Genomic DNA, 23,263 nt, shown 5'->3' on the forward strand with positions numbered 1-23,263 from the left:
TGGGGACAAGTTGGAGGGACAGAGGGCTGGCTCCTGCCAGCGTTCCTGCTTTCCACCAGCCTTTTGCTGATGACTTCACCTTGATCTGGAGCAGGTGAGGTTTCCACGTGGAGAGGGGGATGGGAGGTAGGGACAACCTTGGTGCTGAGCAACCCCAAACCCACTCCAGTGGGCTGCAGGATGGGATGCTCAGGTCCTCTGGAGCACCTCCTCTCAGAGCTGAAAACAAAGTCCTGCCCTCCTCTGCAGGCAGGATGGCAGCACGCAGATGAAGCCTGTAAACTCAATTATACAAAGAACATAAAGACAGCCAAAAGCCTTCATCTGCCTGGGCCAAGTCACTGGGCTTGTGGCATTAGGAACTCCTTTAAAGGTTGTAATCTACACCAAAGTCTTCGTTGATTCAAATGGGGCCAGAGCCAGGACCAGTTTTGGACTGCATTGCCATGTTTTTAAGATTTTCCAGTGTTTGTAGTTACAAACTCAAGGGACTGGAGGCTGGGCCTGCTGGGAAATATTCCAGACACTCAACACATACAAACAGCATGGGTACCAGCCTGATGGGGCCACCTTGCCAGGAACCTTGGAAACAAAAACCTCACAGGCTATGAAATACCAGTCTTCTAGAGCTCTAGCAAGTCTGGTGAACATCCCAGACCTGAGGCTTTTGCTGCTTTGAGGGCAGATGTTGTTTATTAAAGAGCCCTAGTGCTGTCATCCCATTGGGTTGCTTTCCTCAGCTTCTGCTGGAAGTAATTGATTTCAAAAGGCTCCTGAACATGCCATCACAGGGGAGGACACTGGGAAAGAAACTGAGTGGACAAATGTTTTTATAGTCCAAGCAGTATTGAACCCTTTTAGCAGGAGAGAGTCACACACACAGAAGTGCTGGTGGAGGGGCTTCTGGAGGTCTCCAGCCCAACCTCCCATGCAGAGCAGGGTCACCAGGGTTGCCATTCAGGGCAGGTCAGGAAAAGTTTCCCTTCCTCCCTTCCTCATCCAGGTATTCCTTACTGTGGTGCTTTCAATGCTCACATGGAAGAAGGCATCCCAAATTCAAATCTGTTCTCCAAGAGGGCCCGTGGCGTGAAAGCCTACAATGCTTAAATGTCAGCAGAGAGCTTTACCTGGAGAAGTGAAAAATTGAGAAGTTTTTAACCAAAAAATTTTGGTTTCAGTTAGATACCTAGATGCCTTTGGACTCTGAGCTTAGTAAAAGCATGAAGAACTGGGGCAGTCAGTGATGGGACCTGGACTGGGGACAGCTGGACCATTGCACAGGGATAGTAACAGGTCCTGTGGGACTGGGATGCCTTGGGGCAAGGAGGGAGAGCTGATTTGGATTAGGTGTCCCTTGGGTGAGATACGCCAGACATCCAGGTCTGCAGGGATGTGCAGAGTGAGTTGTCCCAGCTTTCCACTCTTTCCATGCTTGAGAAACAGAGGTCACCTAAGTCCCATGTGCCTATTTCACATGCCTGCAGCCTCGCATGGAGGCCCTGTGTGCTCCTGCCATTTCAGACACTGTTTTTCGGGTGCTGCTGAAGCCTGGATCCCAGCCTAGATGTCTCCAGGCCCTGTGGCTTCAAGATCAGGGAAGCCTTGCTCCGTGACAGGTCACACCATTGTTCTCACTGCTGCACGGCGTCACCCTTCAGTCTCACCAGAGCGAGCTTCTGGTGTTGTGCAAGGCTTGAAGTGCAGAAGGAGCTCTGGGACCTCCTGGGAACCCTGTACTGAAGAATGCCCCTCACTGGTCACACAGGTGATCCCGTTCCCCATGTTGTTCCCACGTGTTGGAGCTACCTGGGTCACCCAGTGAGGCCGAGTCGCTGGGTAAAGGCAGTGGGAGAGAAGTTTGATCTCTTATCCCAAGGTTCTTTAAGTCTCTCTCTTTGCCGTGTTTGCAGGGCAGTTGCAGGCATCCACTGCCAGATGCTCTGTCATCAACTTTCTCCCCCACATCTCCCCATCTACTGCCCTGTCCCGTGGCCTCTGGACTAGCTGGTGCCTTGCAGCATCATGGTGCATTTCCCTGCCACTCTGTCTTCAGCTGGGGGTCACGCAGTTAATCCTGACCTCGGATCACAGCCGATTCTGCATGCGGGTAATTGAAAATGCCAGAATTCCCTGCTGACCCTCCTATAATAAAAGCAGTTCCCCCCGTCCGGTAACCTGACACTCCAGGGACCGAGATCTGTCAGGAGGGCTCCGAGGAGATGCTGGAAAACTCCCAGCTGTTCACCTCTTTTTTTTTTCCCCTGAGTAATTTCAAAGTGTTGCTGAGGAGAGGCCATGGGCTGAGTTGGCTTTGCTCTCTCTCTGTCATGAGTGTTTTCCAGAGCAAATGTTGACTCTGTCTGACATGACATGGGTTAGTGGTATTAAAGTGATCAGAGATAGGGGTTTTGCTGCCTGTAACCTGACTCTCCCAGCTAAGTCAGCAGAGGAATGGAGATGCTTTGATTATACCGGGATCTCAGTAGCGCTGACACGCTGGCAGGCAAGGAGTGAAAGACTGAGTCTTGCAGGACTGGCAGGTGAAGGATGTGGGGGGCTAGCTGCAAAATGGGGGGCAGACTGCAATTGGCAGCATCTCAAATGAGTATAAAGATCATGAAAGAGAAGTTGCAGAAAGATCCTGGTGGCCCCCGGCAGGCAGTCCAGAGTCTGGAGCCACGCAGTCCTACCCCCCATCAAATGGCCAGGGAGTGATGCAGAAGATGCTGCCTGGGGAGTCTGAGACCCTGGGCTGTTCCCTGTAGTGTTGCTCTGGCTCGTGGCAGAGTCTTGTCCAGTTTTATTCCCTTTACAGCGGCAGTCCAGCTTCCCAGCCCACGCAGTGTGACATTCCATGGCTCCACAGCAGCACCGAGGCTCTAGAGACTCTGAAGTGGCCCTGAAGTGCTGTGGACATTATCTGGTGTGTAGCGGGAGATGGGCTTGTTTCACAGCATCACATCACAGGGAGTCAGACCTACTAAAAACCGGTGGCAGCAGCCCCCGGCAGTTGTGGTGGCCCAAGAGTCAGGACCTGACACAGAAAATTGTCTTCTGCTGTCAAAGCCTATTAGCAATAGGATGCTTGTAGCCCTGATGGGTCCCTTTGGATCCAGCACGCACAAGGGACCAGACTGTGCACAGGGTGTCGGATGATGTTGCCCAAAGAGGAAGATGCCTGCTTGTTCTCCTATTAAGTGAGTCCTGATACCCTTTCATGTCTTTATTCTTGGTCTCTGTGTACTGAAAAGGTAGAAGTGGGATAGAAGGGAAGTCACCTTAGGATGTTGAAGAAGCAGGGCTGGGAGGAAGGTAACAGATCCCAGATGGAAGCTCTTGCTGTCTGAATAAAAGAGGAAGGTGCCCCAGCAGATGTCCTGAGGAGTCCTGGTCTTGTTCAGCCAGATTGAAAAAACCTGGTTTTGTGGAGATAGGCTGGGGAGGGAAACATATGAGCTTCCTAAGAGTGTCTCTAAACAGTACAACTCAGAGACATAAAACCAAGGAGGAAAATGGGCCTGTTTAGTTCTCATTCACCCAGTACAATTCTTCATTGTGTGATGCCCCCCTGCTGCTTCTTGTCAGTTTTATCGTAATGAATTGCCCTAAGCTTTACATAACAGTTTCACCAATTACACTAATTTTGGATGCATCTAGGATCTCTCACCCTGCTCCCCACAGGACACCGGGTGGGGGGTTATAGGAAATGCAGAAACAGCCTGAGTCCCCAGACGTTTGGTCCGATCCTGCATCAGCAAGGAGGTGCAAGGAGTGAAGGAGCCAGCAGTTATCTCCTCCACTATGCTGCAGGGCATTGTTAAAAAAAATAACAGTGAAGGTGCACAGCAGAGAGGGAACAGCAGCTCTGCACAAGCTGTCTGAGGACTGGGCTGAGTCAGAGAAGTGTCATGTTGGATGCACTCAGAGGAATATCAAACCTGAGTGAGGAGGTGGATGCTGTCTTTAGTTAAGAGAGATGGTTACTGGCTACTGGATCTGTTTTGAGGTTTATATTTGAAAAGAAGGTTAATAAAAAATTGGAAAAGTTTCAGAAGAGAGTCATCAGACTGATATGTGGGCTGATAAATCTGTGAAGTGCTCAAGAAACTCAGTCTACTTAGATTACAGAAAAGAAGACGAAAAGAAATTTTTTTAATGATCTTCCAGTTCTTTCCACAAGGACAAAATTCTGCTTCTAGACTTCTTAATTTAGCTAGCAAAACTAGAAGAGTTCCAGCAGTTGGAAGCTGAAGTCCATAAATTTCAACCTGAAAATAATTTTAGAACAGAGCAAGTAACCATGAGGAAAACCTCCCAAGAGGCACAGTGGGCTCATCATAATTTGAAGTCCTCAAAAAAACTGGAATGTCGGTCTGTAACTTATGCACAGGGTCAACCACAAGCATTTCAGCTATATTTACCTCACTGCTTGGGTTCTGTTGACAGTCTCGTGCACATGTTCAGACCTGGGTGTTACAGTAGCTTTTCCCAATTTTCTGCAAAATCAACATGTTCTTGCACTGTCTCATCAAGCTGCCCTGGGTTTTGTGGTTGACGTGACCTTCTTTCAGGTATTGCTGTGATTAGAAAGTGCCTATTTCTCCTGCAAAAGTCAGATTTCTTTCCTTCTTGTCTTCTTCCCTTTCCTTCTTTCCCTTAATCTTTTTTATCATTTTCAGCAGGCAAGCCAAAAAGAAGTAACTATTTGGCATGGAAGTAAAATAGTGGCTATAGCAGGCCTTAGGCGTAACAATGCTACCAACGTGCTCCCTTGTCCATACCTGAGATCGAGCAAATCTTTAGTTAAAAAATCCAAAGCCTCTTGCAGAGATATCAGCAACAGTTAAGCTGCCTCTGCTGTGATGGATCGGTGTCACGTGGAGTTTCAGTTTCTTTTAGCAGAGACTTCTTTAGTAGCCCTTGAGACTGGTGGGCATGGTGCTTCCTGGTCCTTGCCCACAGAGGTATTAGTCTGCATGTCACAGCAACCTCACGGAGCAGCTCCATCAGAGGGAGACCTGGAGATGCTTTCAGGCAAGAGAGATTCACAGTTGCAGGTAGGTTAAAATAGGATCCCTTTCCTGAACAAATCATAACTTCTTAATTATGTGGAAGTATATGCTGAGCTATGAGAAGCTGTCACCTCTTGTCCTCAGGAGTAGCTGCCCTGCCTCCATCTGCCCAGCTGCACTCCTGGTGCAGAGCTGCGAGAGGCTCTACCCCATTCGCTGTCCTCAGGGGTTGGGATGAGGATTTTTTCCGAGTTCACACATCTGTCAGCAGTAACTGCAGGTCAGAAAGCAGAGTCAAAGCGCCATCACGCACTCCAGATGCTGTTCTGTAAGGCAGGGAGGCTGTTAGGGATCATTAGCAAAAGCTGGAGTGACTTCAGTTTCATAATCAGGGCCCAGACCTGAAGTTTTGGTCTCTTTTTTTTTTTTTTTTTTTTTCCTTTAGAAGACATGCTTTTTAAAATGCTGAATGTGCCTCAGCTAGCATGACTGGGAGGCAGGACATGGTGGGGCTCATTTACAGTAATGTGACAGAGAAAGATTGTGCTTTATGACCAAAAATTGGCATTTTATTTCTGGAGCTAATGAAAAGAGACTAAAGGGTACTAATACAGAGAGACTGATAACTGGGGAAGCCCCCAACCTTGGAGGTTTAGAGATTCAGCTAACAAAGCTCCACCTTCCCTGATGTGGTGCTGGGATCATCATGCAGCAGATGAGTTGGACCAGAGACTCCAGGGGTCCCATTCCACCAGCACTTCTGGGATTTGGTGCTATTGGGAACTGAGGGGGACAGTGGGAGAAAAGGGCTCAATCCAGAGGCAGATATCTCCCCCATCAGCCTTCACAGCTCCACTATGGGCTTGGTGTGGAGGCATCTGAGTGTTCATCAATTTCCCCAGCATGGTCCCTAGGATTAGAATAGAATAAAATAGAATAGAATATTGTAGTTCAGTTGGAAGGGACCTACAATGATCATTTAGTCCAACTGCTTCAGCATTCATGAATAATGCACCTAAGCTGATTACGTAGGTCAGAAACACTGACCAGGGAGAGGCTGGAGCACCATGGTGCCTGCATTATGTCTGTCTCACCAGTAGACTTAGTCCACAACATGGCTCTGGTGCAGAGCACAGCCAGAAGAGGACAGGATGACTTTCCTTGCCTGTTACCCTTTTGCTAGATTAGAACATCAGTTCAAGATGTCTATCAGACCCACCTTGACACTGGCAAGACCAGCCCTGTGGTATGCGTGGAGCCTTGTCCTCTGTGCTGTTGAAGCTGCTGCACTGCTTTGGGGAAGGTTAAATACTCAATGGGCTGAACAGTCTTGTGGCTCTGGTGCTTCTCTTGCCAAACCCTGTTGTGATTTTATGTTTCTGCCCCAGTAAGTGTTTGAGTTTTCCTGGGAGTCAAGCAGGACATAAGATCCCAATCTTTCTGTGAAGGCACCTGAATATGCTGTGTGGTGGGATTTGAGACCTTCTTGCCTGGACATGTCCACTTTGTGGCATTGAGCCAGCATGGTTTTTGAGGACGGTGCTGTTTTAGCTGTCATTACAGCCTTGATAAAACTCAGTGGTTATACCTGTGTGTTGTTTGGGGAGGTTATGGGTATGTGGTTCTCCTGGCAAGACCTGAGAACAGGGTACATCTTGAGCCCCTTCCTCCCCAAGTGTTTCCAGTAGCTGAGCTCAGGCAGCTTCCTTCACCCTGTGTGGGACACAGAAAAGCCAGACAAGAAGAGCTGTTAACACCCCCAGAGATTTATCCTGCAGAGCTGCCCCCAAGCCCAGAAAGTCTGCTGGGCTCCTGGTGGATTGAGGTAAACTGGCAAAGCCCCAAGGCCCAGCCTAGACAAGGGTCTGTCTGTGATCAGTGTTGTGTGGCAGTGTGGAGGCTTGAGGTGATGACTGTGGAAGCATCCCTCCCATCCCTCCCAAGATGCCCCAGAGAGGTCATCACATGTGAGATGTTGGCTGCCTCCCCTCCCCGTGCACTGCAGATTTTGTTGCAGCAGGAGACAGGTCATCTGCCTTTTTACATTAGAGGATTTTCATTAAGCTTGTTTTACACTCCAGTGGTGGTTTTGGCTTGGTTTATTTCTCCAGCAATTTGGAGAAACCACAGGACTCCACTAAGAGGAATCTGAAGAATCTGAAGCCGTCCCAGATAAAGAGGATGTAGAAAAGTGCCTTTCAAGGACTCAAAATGATTCATTTTGCCTCCAAGTGACATTGGGGCTCAAGGGTTTCAGTCATGAAAAGTAAGTTTCCATCTGCTGTGGAAATGGAGCTCTTTATTTTTTTGCATTGTTGCTGCACACATACACCTGGAGAACCATCAAGATAAATCTGCCTCCACTTACACATTAATGTGAGTGACATCTCGAAGTGATAGTGTCTCTGAGAGCTGGAATGCTCCAAATCTGATCTCCTTTATGTGTCACAGGGCAGGTCCCTTTTCCAGCATCCGTTTTCCCCATGCACAGTAATTCAGAGAGTAAGAAAATCCATGAGTAAGGGACAACGAGGCCAGCCAACAGCTGAGGGAGGGTCTTCAGCACTGGTCAATTTGTGCATTGGACAATTATCACCAATTTAGTGACCATTTCCAACCTGGAAATTGTCCAGTGGTCCCTAAAGCTCTGTTTCTTTTGTCACAAGGGAAGAAAGAGGAGTCGCGGTGCTCCCACAGGGGCCAGGTTAAAAGCTGCTGGTGAATCTTTGGCATTAGCAGCCCAGCTGTACTCTGGTGGGTACAGCTGGAAGAACAAAGACCTTTTTTTAAATTTATTTTGGTCCTTTTTGCAGTTTGTAAAATCTTTGCTTTGAAATAATCAGAAACCCAATGGAGGGGTTTGCTCAGAAACAATAGTTCAGGAAAGCCAGCTTAGATATTTTGAGACTTTTACCATGTTTGCTCAGCTGAGTTCATCACATGTCAGGAAGTGTCTCACAGTCTTTTCTGTTGTATTTGTCACTTCACCATGTCCCGTGGCAGAAAAGCCCTTTCTACATCATAGTTCAGGCTGGTCACAAAGTGCTTGATGCTTCTGTCAGAGCTGGAGCACACCTTGTAGTGAGAGTATCACCAGGTAGCACTATGCCAGATTGGATGCTCTTTGTGTTCACTTTGACTGTTTTCATCTCCTTCCTTTTTAACTATTATATTACATTAAATACTGCTGGGGGACCAAACTCCTTAGCACAGTCTCTGCCTCTGAAAGTACTCAGTAAAATTAGATAAGACAGGCAGGCAGCAAAAATGAGACACGATGGCTAGCCACTTTTTCCAGGTGGGAAACGGCAGTGCAGAGGGATAATGTGGATTTGTACAAGGTCCCCCATGTGGTCTTAGGGGCAGAGCAGAGAACAGGAACCAGGATCTTCTAGCCTTAGAAGTGGTGAAGAGTCTGAGACTCATGGGTCTTCACTAGCTTTGCAGCTGGCTGTGAAGGAACTGTTTGCTCCAGGGGACAAGAGCTGCTTGAGTGTTTGTGTTGCTATCCAGCTAGGAGCTTTTCCCTCTGACCAGACTTCAGAAAGTCACTCTGAGGTCTGGCTGACTCCACTAAACTGCTTTCAAACTCAGACATCCAGTCCCAGCACATCCCTTATTCACAGAATTGGGAACCTCTCTCTGCACAAGCTGTTGCTCTCACCTGTGGTGAAGATGTGTGATAAGGACCATGTTTTGTAGCGTTGCAGCATGCTGCACTCTATTAGCAAGAACACAGGCAAAAAAATGAGAGTGATTGTTCCCATCTGCTTGGCACTCATTAGGCCACATGTAGGGTACTGGGTACTGTGTCCACTTTGGAGCTCCCCAGTACTACAGAGACATCAGCAGACTGCAGCAGGTCGAGCAGGAGGAATCATTAGATTGGGCCAGGGGCTGGAGCACGAGATATATAAGGAGAGCTAGGAGAGCTGGGAGAGCTGGGTTTGGCCTGCCTGGAGGGGAGGAGGCTGAGGGGCATCTAGCTACAGTCTTCCACTTCAAAAGGAAGTTTAAAGAGAAGACAGAGCCAGCCTCTTCCCAGAGGTGCACAGTGAGAGGACAGTAGTAATGGCCACAAGGTGCAATGAGGGAAGTTCCAATGGGATGTGAAGAAAAGTTTCTTCTCCACAAGAGTGAGACAGCTGGTGCTCTGAGAGCCTGTGGGATCCCTCAGCACACTCAGATCTCAACTGGACATGGTCCTGATCAAAGCGATCTGACTTTGAAATTACTCTGCAAGCTGGTTGGACTAGAAACCTCCAGAGGTCACTTCTGACCTAAAGCTTTCTGTGATTTTGTTATTGTGCATTTCCCTGATGTCTGTGATAACAAGAGCAGTTACTGAGAAGATGCAATGGTGGAGGTTCCTGCCTATGCAGAGACACTCCTTTGCCCCAGGTGTAGGAAGGGTGCTGAAGTTGCTGTAGTCATTCATCTCACCTGCCTCCTCCCCAACATGCAGGGCATTTGCCTCATTAACGCTCCTTAGATGAGCCCCACCTCATCCATTTGCATCTTTTTTTCTGAGCAAGGCAAGGGCAGGTTCACTGAGTATGCAGCTGCCTGGCCATGGCTAGTCACAAATGATTCATACAGGCATAGAAGTGGGCGAAGAGCATCCCAGGGACCTCACTCCTACCTCGAGGGACCTGGAGCTGAGGAGTTTCTCCAGCTGCAAGGTCAGCCATTGAATCTCTATCTAAATCATGGGATGTTGCCACATCCCAGTTTTGTGGTGGGACAGGTCTGGGTGTGTGCAGCCTCTGTCCTGGAATAGCTTGTATGAGTGTGGGATCAGTTCCCAGAGTGTGTACAGCTCAGATGTGCTAGAGAGACCACAGTCTGCGTACCCGTCTTGGTCCAGTCCCCATCCCTGCTGTGGGACAATCTTGTAGCTTGGTCGCAACTTCCTTCTAAGGCATTTCTCCATAGAGAGAGAAATGTTTTGTCTTGGAGGTTGTGGATGTCCTATGCAATCTGTGTTGACAAGGAAGCAGCAAGCTCTCGCATGAGCTGACAGGCTCCAGAAACGTTACCTGTGTTTTATCGTAACACCAGCATGAGAAACTAATCCCAGGAGTTTGTAAATGTGGGCCCTGAAGCAGTGGGACTGTGGCATTGAGCTAGGAGGGAAGCAGTGCTGTATGCCGTGGAGCAAGGGAAGGTCTGTGATGACGAGAGTTTCAGACTGGTGCGTAATGAGTCTTGGCTTAACCAGAAATGGATGGAGGGACTGATGTTTGGGAGGAGGTGAGGCTTTGGTCTCAGCCATCTTTCACTAGATCAGGTTGCTCAAAGTCCCGTCCAACCTGGCCTTGAGCACTTCCAATGATGGAGGTTTTCTGCCCTTGTTCAGTTTTAGTTAAGTGCTGGACAAAACCAGAGATGGCTAACACTTTGGTGAGGTTGATCTGCATTGCACCTTCCTTCAAGGTGGGGAAACCCAGGGAGATGAAGGGAAATGATGCAGCAGTGTGGTGGCAGGTTTTGCTTCGCCCATACCTGGCCCCTATTCCCCTTGGCACACAGGTGTTAAGCATCCTGGGAGCTACGCTTCTCTGAATCCAGAAAACCCGTAGTTAAGAGGCAAAGACAGTGGATCACAAAAATGGCTTTTGCTGGTGTACTTTGAGAGGAGTTTCTCAGCTGTAATTCATTACAGTAATGTGTAAGAACATGCTGCACCCAGGCTGGTCCAAGTAGCGCAGTCCTGCTGCTGCTGTGTCTGCAATCCTCAGCTGGCACGGTTTCTGTCGCTGCTCGTGATGCCATGGGAAACCAGACTGGAGATAGGTGAGAGGTGCTTTGCATTGTGTGCTGCTCCTCCAAGCTGTTTCTCAGAGCTGTCAAGTGAGTTGTTCTTCCATGAAATATTGAAAGGGTTGGACCTGGTAAAAGCCCTTCTGAGTGCAAGTCTCTCTGCATCTGTTTGTAACCAGGCCTGGCATGCAAGTGATGGGGAAGCTTTCTTGCTACCACTTTCCAGTCCTCTCCCACCCCTGAGGCTTCCCCTCTGCCCTGAAGCTGCTGAAGCAGTGACTCTGCCCTGGCAGGCGTGCCAGGGCTAATGCTGTGCTGGAGTTAGCACTCTCCAAGGCTGGGCTGGTGCTGGGTGAGGTGTGGGATGGCCTCCAGACTGACATCTGTGGAGGCTGTGTTGGCAGTGCCGTCAGCAGGGTGGGTGAGGACAGGTGCTCAGCTCACCGGTCCCAGACAGAGAAGAGGAGGCAGCACGGGCATCTATGTGAATCAGCCCCTCCAGCAAGGGTGGTGGGCTGCACTCTGATACCTGCAATACTGTGGCATCTCTGCTACCGACACCTGAGCCAACCAAAGTAAAAGCAGTCCAGGCTGCTTGCTCCCCTGGCCTGGTCCACAGCAAGCAGGATCTGAGCTGGTCAGAGTTTCCCAGGGAAGTGGCAGCTCCACGATGTGGTCCCTGCCCCATGGGCTTGTTAGCACAGGTCCCTGGAGGACAATTTTCCCATGGTGTGACACCAGCCAAGACTGCATTGTTCCTACCTGGCCATGTATCAAGCCACGTAGGCAATGCAGGGCAGTGCAAGGGGTGGACAGCTGGCTGGGCTGTCTGAGGAGCTGCTGGAAGGTCCCATTGTGCTCCATGGGACAAGTGGCGTCTGTGGGTGTGCTATTTCCAGGGCACTCTGACGAGGCGGGCAACTCCCCATTGTCAGCGTGTCAGGTCAGGTTTGCGTTGCATGCTCAGGCTGCTGTGTGCACCTCCCTTGACTGGCATGTGCAACTTGCAGACCCAGCACACCAAGGCGGAGAGGAGCTGCTTGCTTCCTGAGTCTGCCTGTGCCTTATAAAGCTTCCCTATGCAAATGTCAGAGTACAAAACTCCCTACTTCCCCATGGCAAGTAGGGAGGATTGCAAGTTGCTGGGCTGGTAGTGCTTTTTCCAGGGAAACAAAACTGTGTTTGCTCCCACCCTGGGCTCATTTTGCCTGGGAATGATCTGTTTTCCTGCCCGACATGCTGCCATACATGGTTTCGAATTACAACCTCTTAGTGAGCAATGGAAACATTTGTTCTCCCCTAACTTCTCTCTACAAAAAGCAAAAGACAGGATCTCCTGACCCCTGGACAGCCCTGCCACTGCTGGAAGCGAATTCAGTAGCTCCAAGTAGCAGTAATACACCTGCCTGCCTCCAGCCAGGGGATGCGGGTCCTGCCCGTGCAGGCATGTGACTGAGGCCTCTCTCTTGCTCTCTCTTCTAGCTCCTTCAGCTGTGTCCATCATGCACCAGGTCAGCCGCACCGTGGACAGCATTACCCTCTCATGGTCTCAGCCTGACCAGCCCAACGGAGTCATCCTTGATTATGAGCTGCAATATTATGAGAAGGTACTGCGGAACCTTGGCAGGGTTGAGCCACAGGTTTTTGGGAGAGGAGGTGGTACAAAGCTTTGTGGAAGTGCATAACGCCAGCTACAGCAGTTGGTTGATCAATAGGTTACTTCTCTTGCTGTGGTTGGCCATGTGGGTGGCAGTGGCTGTCAACCCTCTGGGCTCCAGCAGTGGTTCCAGTGACCCTGAGTAGACAAAGTGTGGAAGAATTTGCTGGTCTTTCTGGAGGACCTCTTTCCTTCACCTCTCCAGCACTTGTGACAGGTGGACCCATTGCAGGGAGGGCTCCGTAGCCAGGGTCTAATTTTTCCCTTTCCCCTACTGGGGCGTTAGTGGGGAATGGGGATGGTAGGGAGCATTTGCTCCCGGGCTGGACCACATTAGCTGAGTGTCCAGTCTTTGAGATTTTGTGTAATGCTGTCCGTCAGTGCATTTACACCAAAGGTGAGTTGGTATCTGTGTGCAGGAGCCTGATCCAGGGTGTTGTACCAGGGGGAAGCTGTCCCATACTCCATGGAGGGTACGTACTGCACTGTGGAGCTGGGGGAGGCTGGTGTGAAGGGGTCCTGCAGCTCTGGCTCTTCCATCCCTGAGGAACGTGCCCCTCCACCTCCTCCCTGCCCAGGTGAGCAGAGGGACTGCGAGCCAGGGCTGTGCCATGGTGTCCGTGCCACAGTGTCCATCCCATGGAGCTGGAGTTGTGTGGCTGCTGAGAGACCTGAAACAGTGTTGATGTTAGTCCTGGGACCTGCCAAGCTCTGCCTGGCTGGTGAACTTCATCCGTGCTACCCTGGGGAGGTGGGGAGCAGGAGATTTCTCCTTCCAGAATCTGCCCCCTTGCACAACAGCTTATAAACTATACATTAAAAATTGCAAACTAACTAATTAAAAAGCTTTATGATTAAATGGAACTGAAAATATTTTTCCCAGCAGTTGCCAGAAGAAATGATTAATACCCCCCACTGCCTGCCTGTGACCTATTTTCTCATCACCAAGAGCCAGAGGGAGAATGGGGAGGGGGGGAGCTTCTTTGTAAGCTGTTAAATAGGTCCTGACCTATATTGCATAAATCACAGCCATTTATTTGACCCTTGGAAATGATCCCAGAATATATGGCAAGATGGATGAGTAGGTAACAAGACAGATCTGGAAAGCAAGAGGGGTCCTTTCCCTGGGGACCCTTAACCTAGAGACAGAAGATCTCGGGGAGTTCATTCTCCTTCTCTTACTTTCTCTTAATCTCTCCCCTTCTTTCTTTCTTCCCCCTTCCCTCTTGTTTTCTTGGGGAGACTGTAAATAAATGGAATTTTTGTCTAAAGGGGAAGCTGCTACTCATGGCTGGTCTTTGCAGCCAACCGCAAGGTGATCATCTGCTTGCCCGCTTGTCAGACCATAGGGCACAGAGCGGCCCTGATCGTGGGGACAAGTGGCCCAAGCCATGCTCAGGCGATTCTTTTCATGGCAGCAGGCTCTCAGGTGGAGCACTAGCCCTGGCAGACAGTGCAAGCAGCCCCACGTGCTGGTGCTGAGGCACTCTCTGTCCTGGTATTCCATAGAATCATAGAATGGTTTGAGTTGGAATGGAATTGTAAAGGTCACTTAATCCAACCCCTCTGCAATGAGCTGGGACATCTTCAACTCAATCAGGTTGCTCAGAGCCCCGTCCAGCCTGACCTTGACTGTTTCCAGGGACGGGGCATCCACGGCCTCTCCGGGCAACCTGTGCCAGTGGTTCACTACCCTCATCATAAAGAATTTCTTCTTTCTATCTAGTCTGAATCTACCCTCCTTTAGCTTAAAACCATTACCCCTTGTCCTATTGCTACAAGCCCTGCTAAAAAGTCTGTCCCCATCTTTCCTGTAGGCCCCCTTTATGTATTGAAAGGCTGCCATAAAGTCTCCCTGGAACCTTCTCTCCTCCAGGCTGAACAACCCCAACTCTCTCACAGCCTTTCCTCACAGGAGAGATGTTCCAGCCCTCTGATCATTTTTGTGGCCCTCCTCTGGACCTGCTCCAACAGGTCCATATCCACTGTGCTGAGGACCCCAGAGCTGGATGCAGTACTCCAGGTGGGGTCTCACTAGAGCGGAGCAGAGGGGCAGAATAATTTGAACCTCTCGGTATATTTTTTCGCTGGTGCTTTGGTTGAAGTAGGCAGACATGCCTTTATCTCTTCCCCAGCTAAAGATGTATGTCATGCTCAGAAATGGATCATTGGGTCAAAGCTTAGTCCCACAGCAAGCAAACCTCAGAGGATTTGGAAACAGGTTAAAAAATAACCAAGAGCTAGAGGTAGGGCCTGGCCAATGGCAGCAGGTTTGTCTGTCCCCAAACTCCTCTGCATGTGTTAGCCTTTGGTCCTGGGTCCCAGCTGCACACTCAAGGTCTTCATATGCTTTGTCTGGTCAGTCAAGAGCCCTCTGGATTTTTAACAATGCAATGACACTGTATCCTTCTCTGGCTGCTTGGCAGAGCTGAATCTCATGTTAGTCTAGCCATTTTAGTGCTAAGTTTTGCAATTGAAAGCCGTTTACTTGATCCCTGGGAACAGTCCCAAAACGCACAGCTTTGGCTATGCCGTGCTCTTCCCCTGCTTCCCATCAATACTGCAATTTGGATGGGGTGTGTGACACATCCCAGGTGTGTTCTCACTCGACTGCCAGTCCGTACAGAGGTGATTTTCTTCCAAAATGTTTCATTGCAAACTGTCCCATGTGCTTATGAATGCTCAGAAAATATCTCTGGAGCTAGTTAAGTTGTTTCTAGTGGAGTTTTTTTTTCCCCAGTAGAAAATTATATTTTATTAGCATGAAAACAGTTCAAATATAAGAATAGCAGCATATGCATCTTGTATAAAAAGTGTTTTGGCTCTTCATTTTGAATGGATTCTCTTCTATATAAAGACATAAATTAAATTAAAAAAAAATGGAATAAGTGTTTTAGCGTTAACAGAGCTGTTCACAATACCTGAAACAAAAGTACATTTTTGTTTCCATTTCACAGATTATTTATAACATTGCTATCATTAGATGCTATTAAAAATGCCTGTACAGAGGCAACATTACGATTTTCTTTCACACGTAGTTAGAGCAAATCAGTGCAGATGAATGACATGTCTGCTCTCTATGGTCCTCTCCTTAATGCATTTTGTTTTTTACCTCCAAGAGGCACCTGCCAATGTTTGTCTTATTAAAAAAAGTGAGCGTTGCCTTCATTTAGAAAGGGCGTAGTAGTTTTTGTCCAAAGTTGCCAAATTCATCCCCGAGTGTGGGAACTGGAGAACCACTGTAGTGTCAAGCACTACAAAGAATAATTAGCTCTCCTTGTTATGCAAAATGATTGGGCTTAGGGTATGCAGTAAGTTACCCGTTTTGTAATTGTTTGAAGACATTCAACCCATCCCTTGTGCCCAGTTCAGTCACCAGTGTGAATGTTTTAGGAGTCACAGTAGCCCTTTGATGTGTTTAACCAATACTGGGGGAAGGGCATGGGTTGCCTGGGGGGCTGAAGGGTGAGGGAGGGGCAACCTGAGGCAGCTAAAGGTGGAGGTGAGAGTAGAGCTGGATGTAGCCTTTGTGGTGCTTAGGAACTTCTAGCAGGAGCCAGAACTGGATGACACGAGGGCTCTTACCAAGGACCAAGGACGCTGGAAGCACTGCTCCTGGGCTGGCTCAGAGGACCTTCCTGGTCTTTAGCCTGCAGTGTTGGACACCAGCATCCCCGAGCATGGGGCTGAAGCTGCTGCCTGGTGTCTCCAGCATGGAGCAAGAGCTGGGATGCCCCTTCCCCCATGCTGCCCAAACCCTTAGAGGGAGGTCTGTCTGGGGAAAACTGTGAGATAAGAAGATTAAGAGGAAGCCCTGCAATAACTTCCCTGCAGTCCCAGTCCACGCCCGGGACCCACGCTGCTTCTGTCCAGGGCTGTTTTCCTGTGAGAGGCATCCAGACACTCTTACCACACTGCACTTGATCAGGTACTTGTCTGGAAGACCAAATGCTCCTGAAATCTCTCCACAAGTGGTGTTCCCTGTGAGAGTCCAGGATCTGTGGAACCCATGGATCCATCCCCAGGGGGGTTGTCAGGAGCCTGTTTACCACATCTGAGCATCCCTCCTAATGCACTCGATCCCATGGGAGCATAAATTCAGATGTGTGTGATGAGTTGGCACACAGCCTTGGTCTGGCTTTGTACGTGTGGCTCTGTTTGCATCAGGAACCACAGCAGATTGCCACTGTGCAGACGCACAGAGGAGCTGTCTGCCAAATTAAGACGGTTGACATTTTTCTTAGGCCTTTTTTTTTTTCCTGATAAAATATGACTTTTTAGAAACTATTTTTGCAAGTCCTTCAGGCATTTCAAAGACTATCCATGTTTCAAGAAACTCTTTCTTTGTTGCTCAGACTTTGGTTTCAGCTTAAATTTGACTCGTGGGAAAGGGAACTAGATGAGGACTCAAAGTCAAACATATGAGGAAATAAGAAGTGTGTTACCTGAATTAGGATTTCCAAACTCAAACCAAAATCAGCAGGAAAAAAACCCACCCACAAACCTCTGCAAAAAAACCAACAGCTTGGAGTTGGACTTTAAACCACCTGGGATGCCCTGGAGCTGCTGGAGAAGCACAGAGGGGTGAAAGGGGAGAAGTGTTTGAAGTGAATGCACGGGTCGCTGGAGAGCTGATGACTGAGCAATATGCCAAGGGGAAAGAATGGGTCTGACAAGGAAAGGTGCAGAGGTGTAAATGCTCTTTCTTTGCTGTCTGGGATTAAAGGAGAGCACAGTTATGAGCACACCTTCCTCACATAGACAGACATCGATTTCCCAGGCTATAAACCATCTTGCAAGTATGGCCATTGCATTCAATTTAAAGTCCTCCAGGAGCAGGGATGAGGTTCCCTCAAATAGCTGGACAAATAATTTTAAAACAACTGTGTTGTTAGTGCCATGCAAGGGCCTGGGAGGATTCATCCAAGTCCTTGAGCACTAAAACTGTAAACTTTTCCTGACCTATTTCTCTCCTACCCTGCCTGGGAAAGGTCCAAGGGAGTGCTGAGGCCTGATCAGACAAACAAGACAATTGGTTTTCTGTGTGCTCATCTTTTCTTTTCTTGTCTGTGTACCTGTACTTGAGCTTTTCATTGTCATTAGTCTAATTCCCAAACACCCCAGTGATACCCAGGCAACTTCAGCACTAGGTCCAGATGGATAAAACTGATGTTGTAGTTTTTAGAAGAGAAGACTGTTCCTGAACACTGTTAACAGTGGAGGTCTCTCAGGCATTTGCGGAGCTGCTCTGCATTACCCTGTAGAATAATGTGCCATCGGTATTTCCAAGCCTCCGAGTTTGACTTGGAGAAACAAATTGTTGCCAGACCATTCTCTTACCAGCCATCCACACCAAGCTCAACCAAGAGCTTAATACAAGAAGAAATTAACTCCATGAATGTTGTCCTTCAGCTGCTTTGCAACTTTGAGGCAAATAGTCTGCACGAACCCAGGTCATGTAAATCCATCTTGTAAACGCCAGTGCTCTTGCAATTCTGCTACAGTGCAATGACTAATTGAGAAAGCACCAGGCTCTGCCATGAACATGAGGAGAGCATCAGTTCAATGTGGGCTGCTGTGTGGAGCCTCATAGTGAATGACTGTTCTTTGTGGACCTGTAATGTTGCTGATACCACAGTTTCTGGCTGTGCAGATCCTCTGAGTGAAGGCACCAGTGCTGTTCTCAGAAGTGAATGAACGTGAAAGCAAAGTCATCAGATGACTAGCAATGTGGAGAAGAGAAGAGAAGAGAAGAGAAGAGAAGAGAAGAGAAGAGAAGAGAAGAGAAGAGAAGAGAAGAGAAGAGAAGAGAAGAGAAGAGAAGAGAAGAGAAGAGAAGAGAAGAGAAGAGAAGAGAAGAGAAAGGAGACCAGCAGCCCCTAAAGCCAAACTCCATCGTTTATTGGTAGGCAAGACAACCTCTGACTCATCCTGTAGTCCAGCAGCTGAGGAGGCTAAGGACACAGCCCCCTCTAGGCAAAGGGTGTGCAAAGTTGGGCGCAGGACTCTCCGTTGACTTCTGCTTCACTGTTGCCTGCAGGCACCCAAAGCAACACAAGAAAGCAGCCTGTGCAACTTTCACCCTGTGTGAAGAAACTTTGGTTTATCACAAGATGGGACCTTCTGCCCGACTGCCTCTTTAATACCCTCTGTCCTTTAGGAGTCCACTGCAGAAGAAGTTGGTGAGGAGGAGTGGATGCTTTGCTCCTCACTGGGAATTTCACTCTGATCTTATGGTAGCATGGAACAAGAAGAAATCCCTCCATGCCCCCCAGTGGAGTTTCACAGCTGAGACAAAAGGCCAGTCCCTTGATCACACCCTCAGTCCCACTTGATGGGATTGCACAAACTATGTGTCTGACTTCTTCTTTCTGCCAGTTCCTGCCTACTTGTTGAGGTTATCTCACCTCACTGATGAGTCTGTGCAGGGTGGGAGTTCTTGGGCTTGCTGAGCCCTTTGCAGTGAAGTTAGCAGATCTCAGGGACTTGCTCATAGGCCTGCTAGATCAGAGGTGTTGCCAGAAAGGATGAGCACTTTCCATGTAGCTACAGACATTTGATTCAAAAATTAGTGCCTGAGCCTCCTTTTATAGGGGCTCATACTCACAGCTTGGCTTTCATAAGATTTCTTTGTTTTCCAGAAACATTGTGCTGTTTGCATATATTGCTGCTTTGCACTGACTTTCAGGACTTCATGGCTGCCAGGCAACTGGCCACCTTCCCCTGATCACAGTCAGTACTCTCTTGTACTCTCTTTCAACCTCCTCTGTTGACCTGTTTCTTCATGTCCCTGGGGGGAAACAGAAGCTGACTGTTCTCTTGTACAGTGGCTAGCACAAGGGGATCCTTGCCCATCTACTAGTGCTTCTGGATGCTCAGCTGAAGGCATAAGTACCAAGGGCTGTGATGGATCCATCACCTACACAAGTGCAATACCATCTGTACCATTATGATATGACTGCTCAAGTCCTCAGCTAGAAGAACTGCAGACAAGGATCAGGACAAAAATTTGGAAGTAGTCTCACTGTCATTTTTAAATGTGCTCTTCAGTTCCCCAACTTTGAAAACCTAGCCACAGTCCCTGGTGAAGCAGACCCTGGGTAGGGCGATGGTAGCAGTGGTAGCAGTACTCCTCCCGAGGTCCAAAACCCTGTGTTCAGGTGGGCTTTACCTCTAGCACAGGCAAAGGGAGATGGGGAAGAGCAAATGGAGAGGGTGCTGAGGCTGGATCAGGCACAGAAGGAGGGGGTGAGGAAGGAGGGCAGTGCTAAGAGGAAGTGGGCACAGAAGAGCAAAGCAGTTCCCATCCTGCTGAGCTCAAGGCTTGGAGAAGCGACTTGAGTTTTCTAGCTAACAGCTTCAACAGAGCCTTTCCTGAGAGGTGGTGGGTAGCCCAGGGATATCTATACTCACATTTCTGCTTTTGTATCTCCCTACCAGCAGTCGGGAATGACCTGTTTGTTCAGGCCCATGGTCTCCCCATGATGAGCTCTCCACCCGTGCTACCCTGCTCTCCTGCGCTTCCTCCTTCTAGAAATGCAGTACCTGATTCTGGACTTATTTTTCTGATGACAGATTTGTATTTTCTTGGCAGGATCTGAGTGAGTTAAATTCGACAACAGTGAAGAGCCCCACCAACACTGTGGCGGTGCAAAACCTCAAAGCTGGCACCATCTACGTCTTCCAGGTGCGGGCACGTACTGTGGCCGGGTATGGCCGGTATAGTGGCAAGATGTATTTCCAGACCATGACTGAAGGTGAGTCTTCAGCTGCCTCTGCATAAAGGTGACATAGAGTCTAGAGACACTTGGACAAGATGGAGATGCACTGGCAGCAGTGCTGGTCCCCTTGCTGCTAGTCCCTTCAAGGGTGGGTTGACAAGTCATACGCATTTATTCAGCCTGGCAAGACCTGGAGAGAGGCATTGGCACTTGGTGGTCCATGCAGGGAATCACATAATTTAGGCCAATTTCTGCCAAGGTTTTCTGGCGTGGGGACATGTCCACTCAGTTGGATTTAGAGGAAATGAAATTTATGATTTTCATGTGCACAGCTGCTGATGACAAATGCAGACCTGGGTCTTTATTTTCTAAATCTGTGCTGCTAAATAAAACAGGCCAAGCCAGTTTTCTGGCCCTGAGGCCAAGAAGCAAGGCACAGCATGCATCCACAGGACTAAACTCTCCGCTCAAAAGGGATAGCTCCATCCTACCTTCCTGCTGGGGCACATCCCCTGTCATAGCCAACCGAAGCCATGCCTGGGAGAGCACGAGCACTAGCTCAGACCAAACCCATGCCAGGAAGCCCATTAGCAATAGCCATGCAGATGTGGGCAGTGCTCAGGGCCATGCTCTGACCTTGATGAACTTGGTGTAGACCCATCCTGTGCTGCACTAACCCATTCCCTCTTCCCTGCATGCCAGCTGAGTATCAGACCAGTGTCCAGGAGAAACTGCCGCTCATCATTGGCTCCTCCGCAGCAGGACTGGTGTTCCTCATTGCTGTAGTCGTCATCGTTATTGTGTGCAACAGGTAGGTCAGTCTGAGCACACGACCCGGGGCTGGGGCTGTGCAAGGGGGTGGCAAATGAACACAGAAGGTGGAAGGGTTAGTGGAGGGGAGGATGGGGACAGGAAGGTGAAGGGGAAAAAGATGCCCCTGCAGTGCATCTTTCAGCCCCGATGGACCTGTACTGGTGCTCAGGACTCCCTTTCTTTCCAGAAGACGGGGCTTTGAGCGTGCTGACTCTGAGTACACTGACAAGCTGCAGCACTATACCAGTGGCCACAGTACGTACCGCGGCCCCCCACCAGGCCTGGGGGTCCGCTCTCTCTTCGGTTTGTGTTCCTGTTCACTCATTCCTTGTGGCGTGCGGGGAGGGCTCAGGCCGCCCAGCCTGGCAGGCGTGTGCATGTGTAGAGCGGAGGATCTCCATGCTGTCTAGATCCCCCACCAGTCCCTTGTGATCTAGATCCCTGCCTTGCCTCCTAGAGTCCGTGCTCTCCAGACCTGCATGCTGTCGGATGCCAGCTGTGCAGTGAACACCTGTGCATGCTCTACAGACCCCTGTGACATCCAACACACACCCCTGAAGCCTGACCCTCTTCTGTAGTGCAGCCCTTACCTTGCTGCTGACTCCTGAGCTTTGCCCAGCTTGCAGGCAGCAGTGAGACCCCTCTCCCAACCTACCCACCTCCTGCAGAGTGCTGTCCTTCTGCAGGAACCCACATACCTCGTGGTGCCTTTGCTAGAGCCCATCCCAGTGCTCCCAGAATCTTAGTAGATATGGAGACATATCTGTATGTATAGATATGTAATACAATAGATAACATGCCCTCTCTTGCAGCCTCCCTCTTCCAACATCCCTGCGTACTGCAAGGCACTCCCTGATATCCAGCACATTCCTGCTTTTGGCCTCGCTGCGCACCCTGCCTCACCCCAGTGCATCCTCCTTCCCCTCGTTAATCCCTGGCTGCGTGCCCTCTGAAATGCCTTTCTCCTCCCTCACTAGAGACCTGTCACCGTAATCCCGCTTTGTTCGAATCTCCGTTGTTATTTACCTCACGTTATACTTGCAGCTTCAGGATTTCTGTCCTTTTTATACCTTGGTCCTGTGCAGACCTGAGCCTTATTCAGAGAATGGAAAACATCAGTAGTGTTTCAGCACAGGCCTCACTGTTGCTTCTGCATTTACTTAGGAGGCATTTCCCAAAAGGCAGAGCACTGAACTGCAGCTTTGTGCTGGAGCAGCAGTGTGCTTGCTGCATCGCTATAACTTACCGGGAGAAATGACACCCTTCAGGAAGGATTATGTAAATGTAACTCTCAGTTGTTTGTCAGTCCATGCTGCATGTGTAAACAAGCATTCTCACTTTTTCCTGGGGTCTGGTGTGTAACATGACAGCTTCAGGCGGGGATGGCATTAATAGCTGTGCCTTCAGGACTGTCGCAACAGGCTTGATGCCACTGGATGCAGACGAACTGATAACGGGCCTGGGGTGCCTTTTGGCCACATCATCACTCAAGACACCAGTCCAAGGCACAGTCCCTGCTCGGCTCCCCAGCAGTGATTGCTGTGGAGAGGCTACAGCTTATGGTTAATTTGCCAAGGCACGGGGAGCCTGTAAGCGTTGCAGCAACTCCCCTGAGTCCTACCAGCATCCTACATATGGAGCAGGGAGTTGTGTCTCTGGTTCTGTGTTGGGCTCCTTATTTAGTAAGGTGTGAGCTCTTCTCTCCAAATACCCTCAATTTTGGAGCAAGCCAGAGGCCAGCAAAATGAATATAGAAAGGGGAGAAGTGAAGGGCTGCAGGTAAGAGCTGTCCCATGGTATAGGTAGTGTGCAAGGTGGCATCAGCAGTCCAACCTCACCAGGTCCCGTGGCCATTGCCTTTCACATAAACATGTCACTGTGTATACTGGTCTACTAGCAGGAAGCTCTTGGCTTTTGCAATTTCCTCAGTGTCTCCTACAGCTTTTCTTGGCTGCGTTGAGGCTATCAAGAGGGAATCCAGCCTCAGGCAGACTGGGCTGTCCATCCTGCTTGTGCTGCCCGGCGAAGGGTCACAGACACCCCCTAGGAGGAGTCAGTCTGGCTTGGTTACTGTGTCAGTAGTACCAAGCACCTAGAGCTGCCCCCTCTATAGATATCTGTGTAGAGAACCAAGAGCAGCGTGTGCCTCAGTTTACATCCCAAGACCTTCACCATCTCCTGTTTTGAGTGCTGAGCCCATGTCTCCTCCTCCGTTTTCCCATGCCTCTGATGGGACAGTGTGCTGAGGTGGAAGCTGCACACAGAGAAGGCCAGTGGGGCAGAGCTGAGGTCTCTAT

General features: G+C 49.4%; 1 protein-coding gene across 3 annotated transcripts in view; it reads left to right on the top strand.

Annotated features, from left to right (window-relative positions):
- EPHB2 (EPH receptor B2) overlaps positions 1-23,263 on the top strand; it is a 144,660-nt gene that overhangs the window by 96,189 nt on the left and 25,208 nt on the right. The window contains exons 6-9 of one of the 3 annotated variants that reach the window (XM_074847938.1): positions 12,258-12,382; positions 20,027-20,189; positions 20,856-20,964; positions 21,154-21,269. In XM_074847938.1, coding sequence (XP_074704039.1) covers positions 12,258-12,382; positions 20,027-20,189; positions 20,856-20,964; positions 21,154-21,269 — 513 coding nt within the window. The remainder of the gene's footprint in view (positions 1-12,257; positions 12,383-20,026; positions 20,190-20,855; positions 20,965-21,153; positions 21,270-23,263) is intronic. The other 2 variants (XM_074847939.1, XM_074847940.1) reach the window with 2 other exon arrangements.

This window comes from Strix aluco, chromosome 22 (genome assembly GCF_031877795.1).
Source record: "Strix aluco isolate bStrAlu1 chromosome 22, bStrAlu1.hap1, whole genome shotgun sequence".
Classification (NCBI taxonomy): Eukaryota; Metazoa; Chordata; class Aves; order Strigiformes; family Strigidae; genus Strix; species Strix aluco.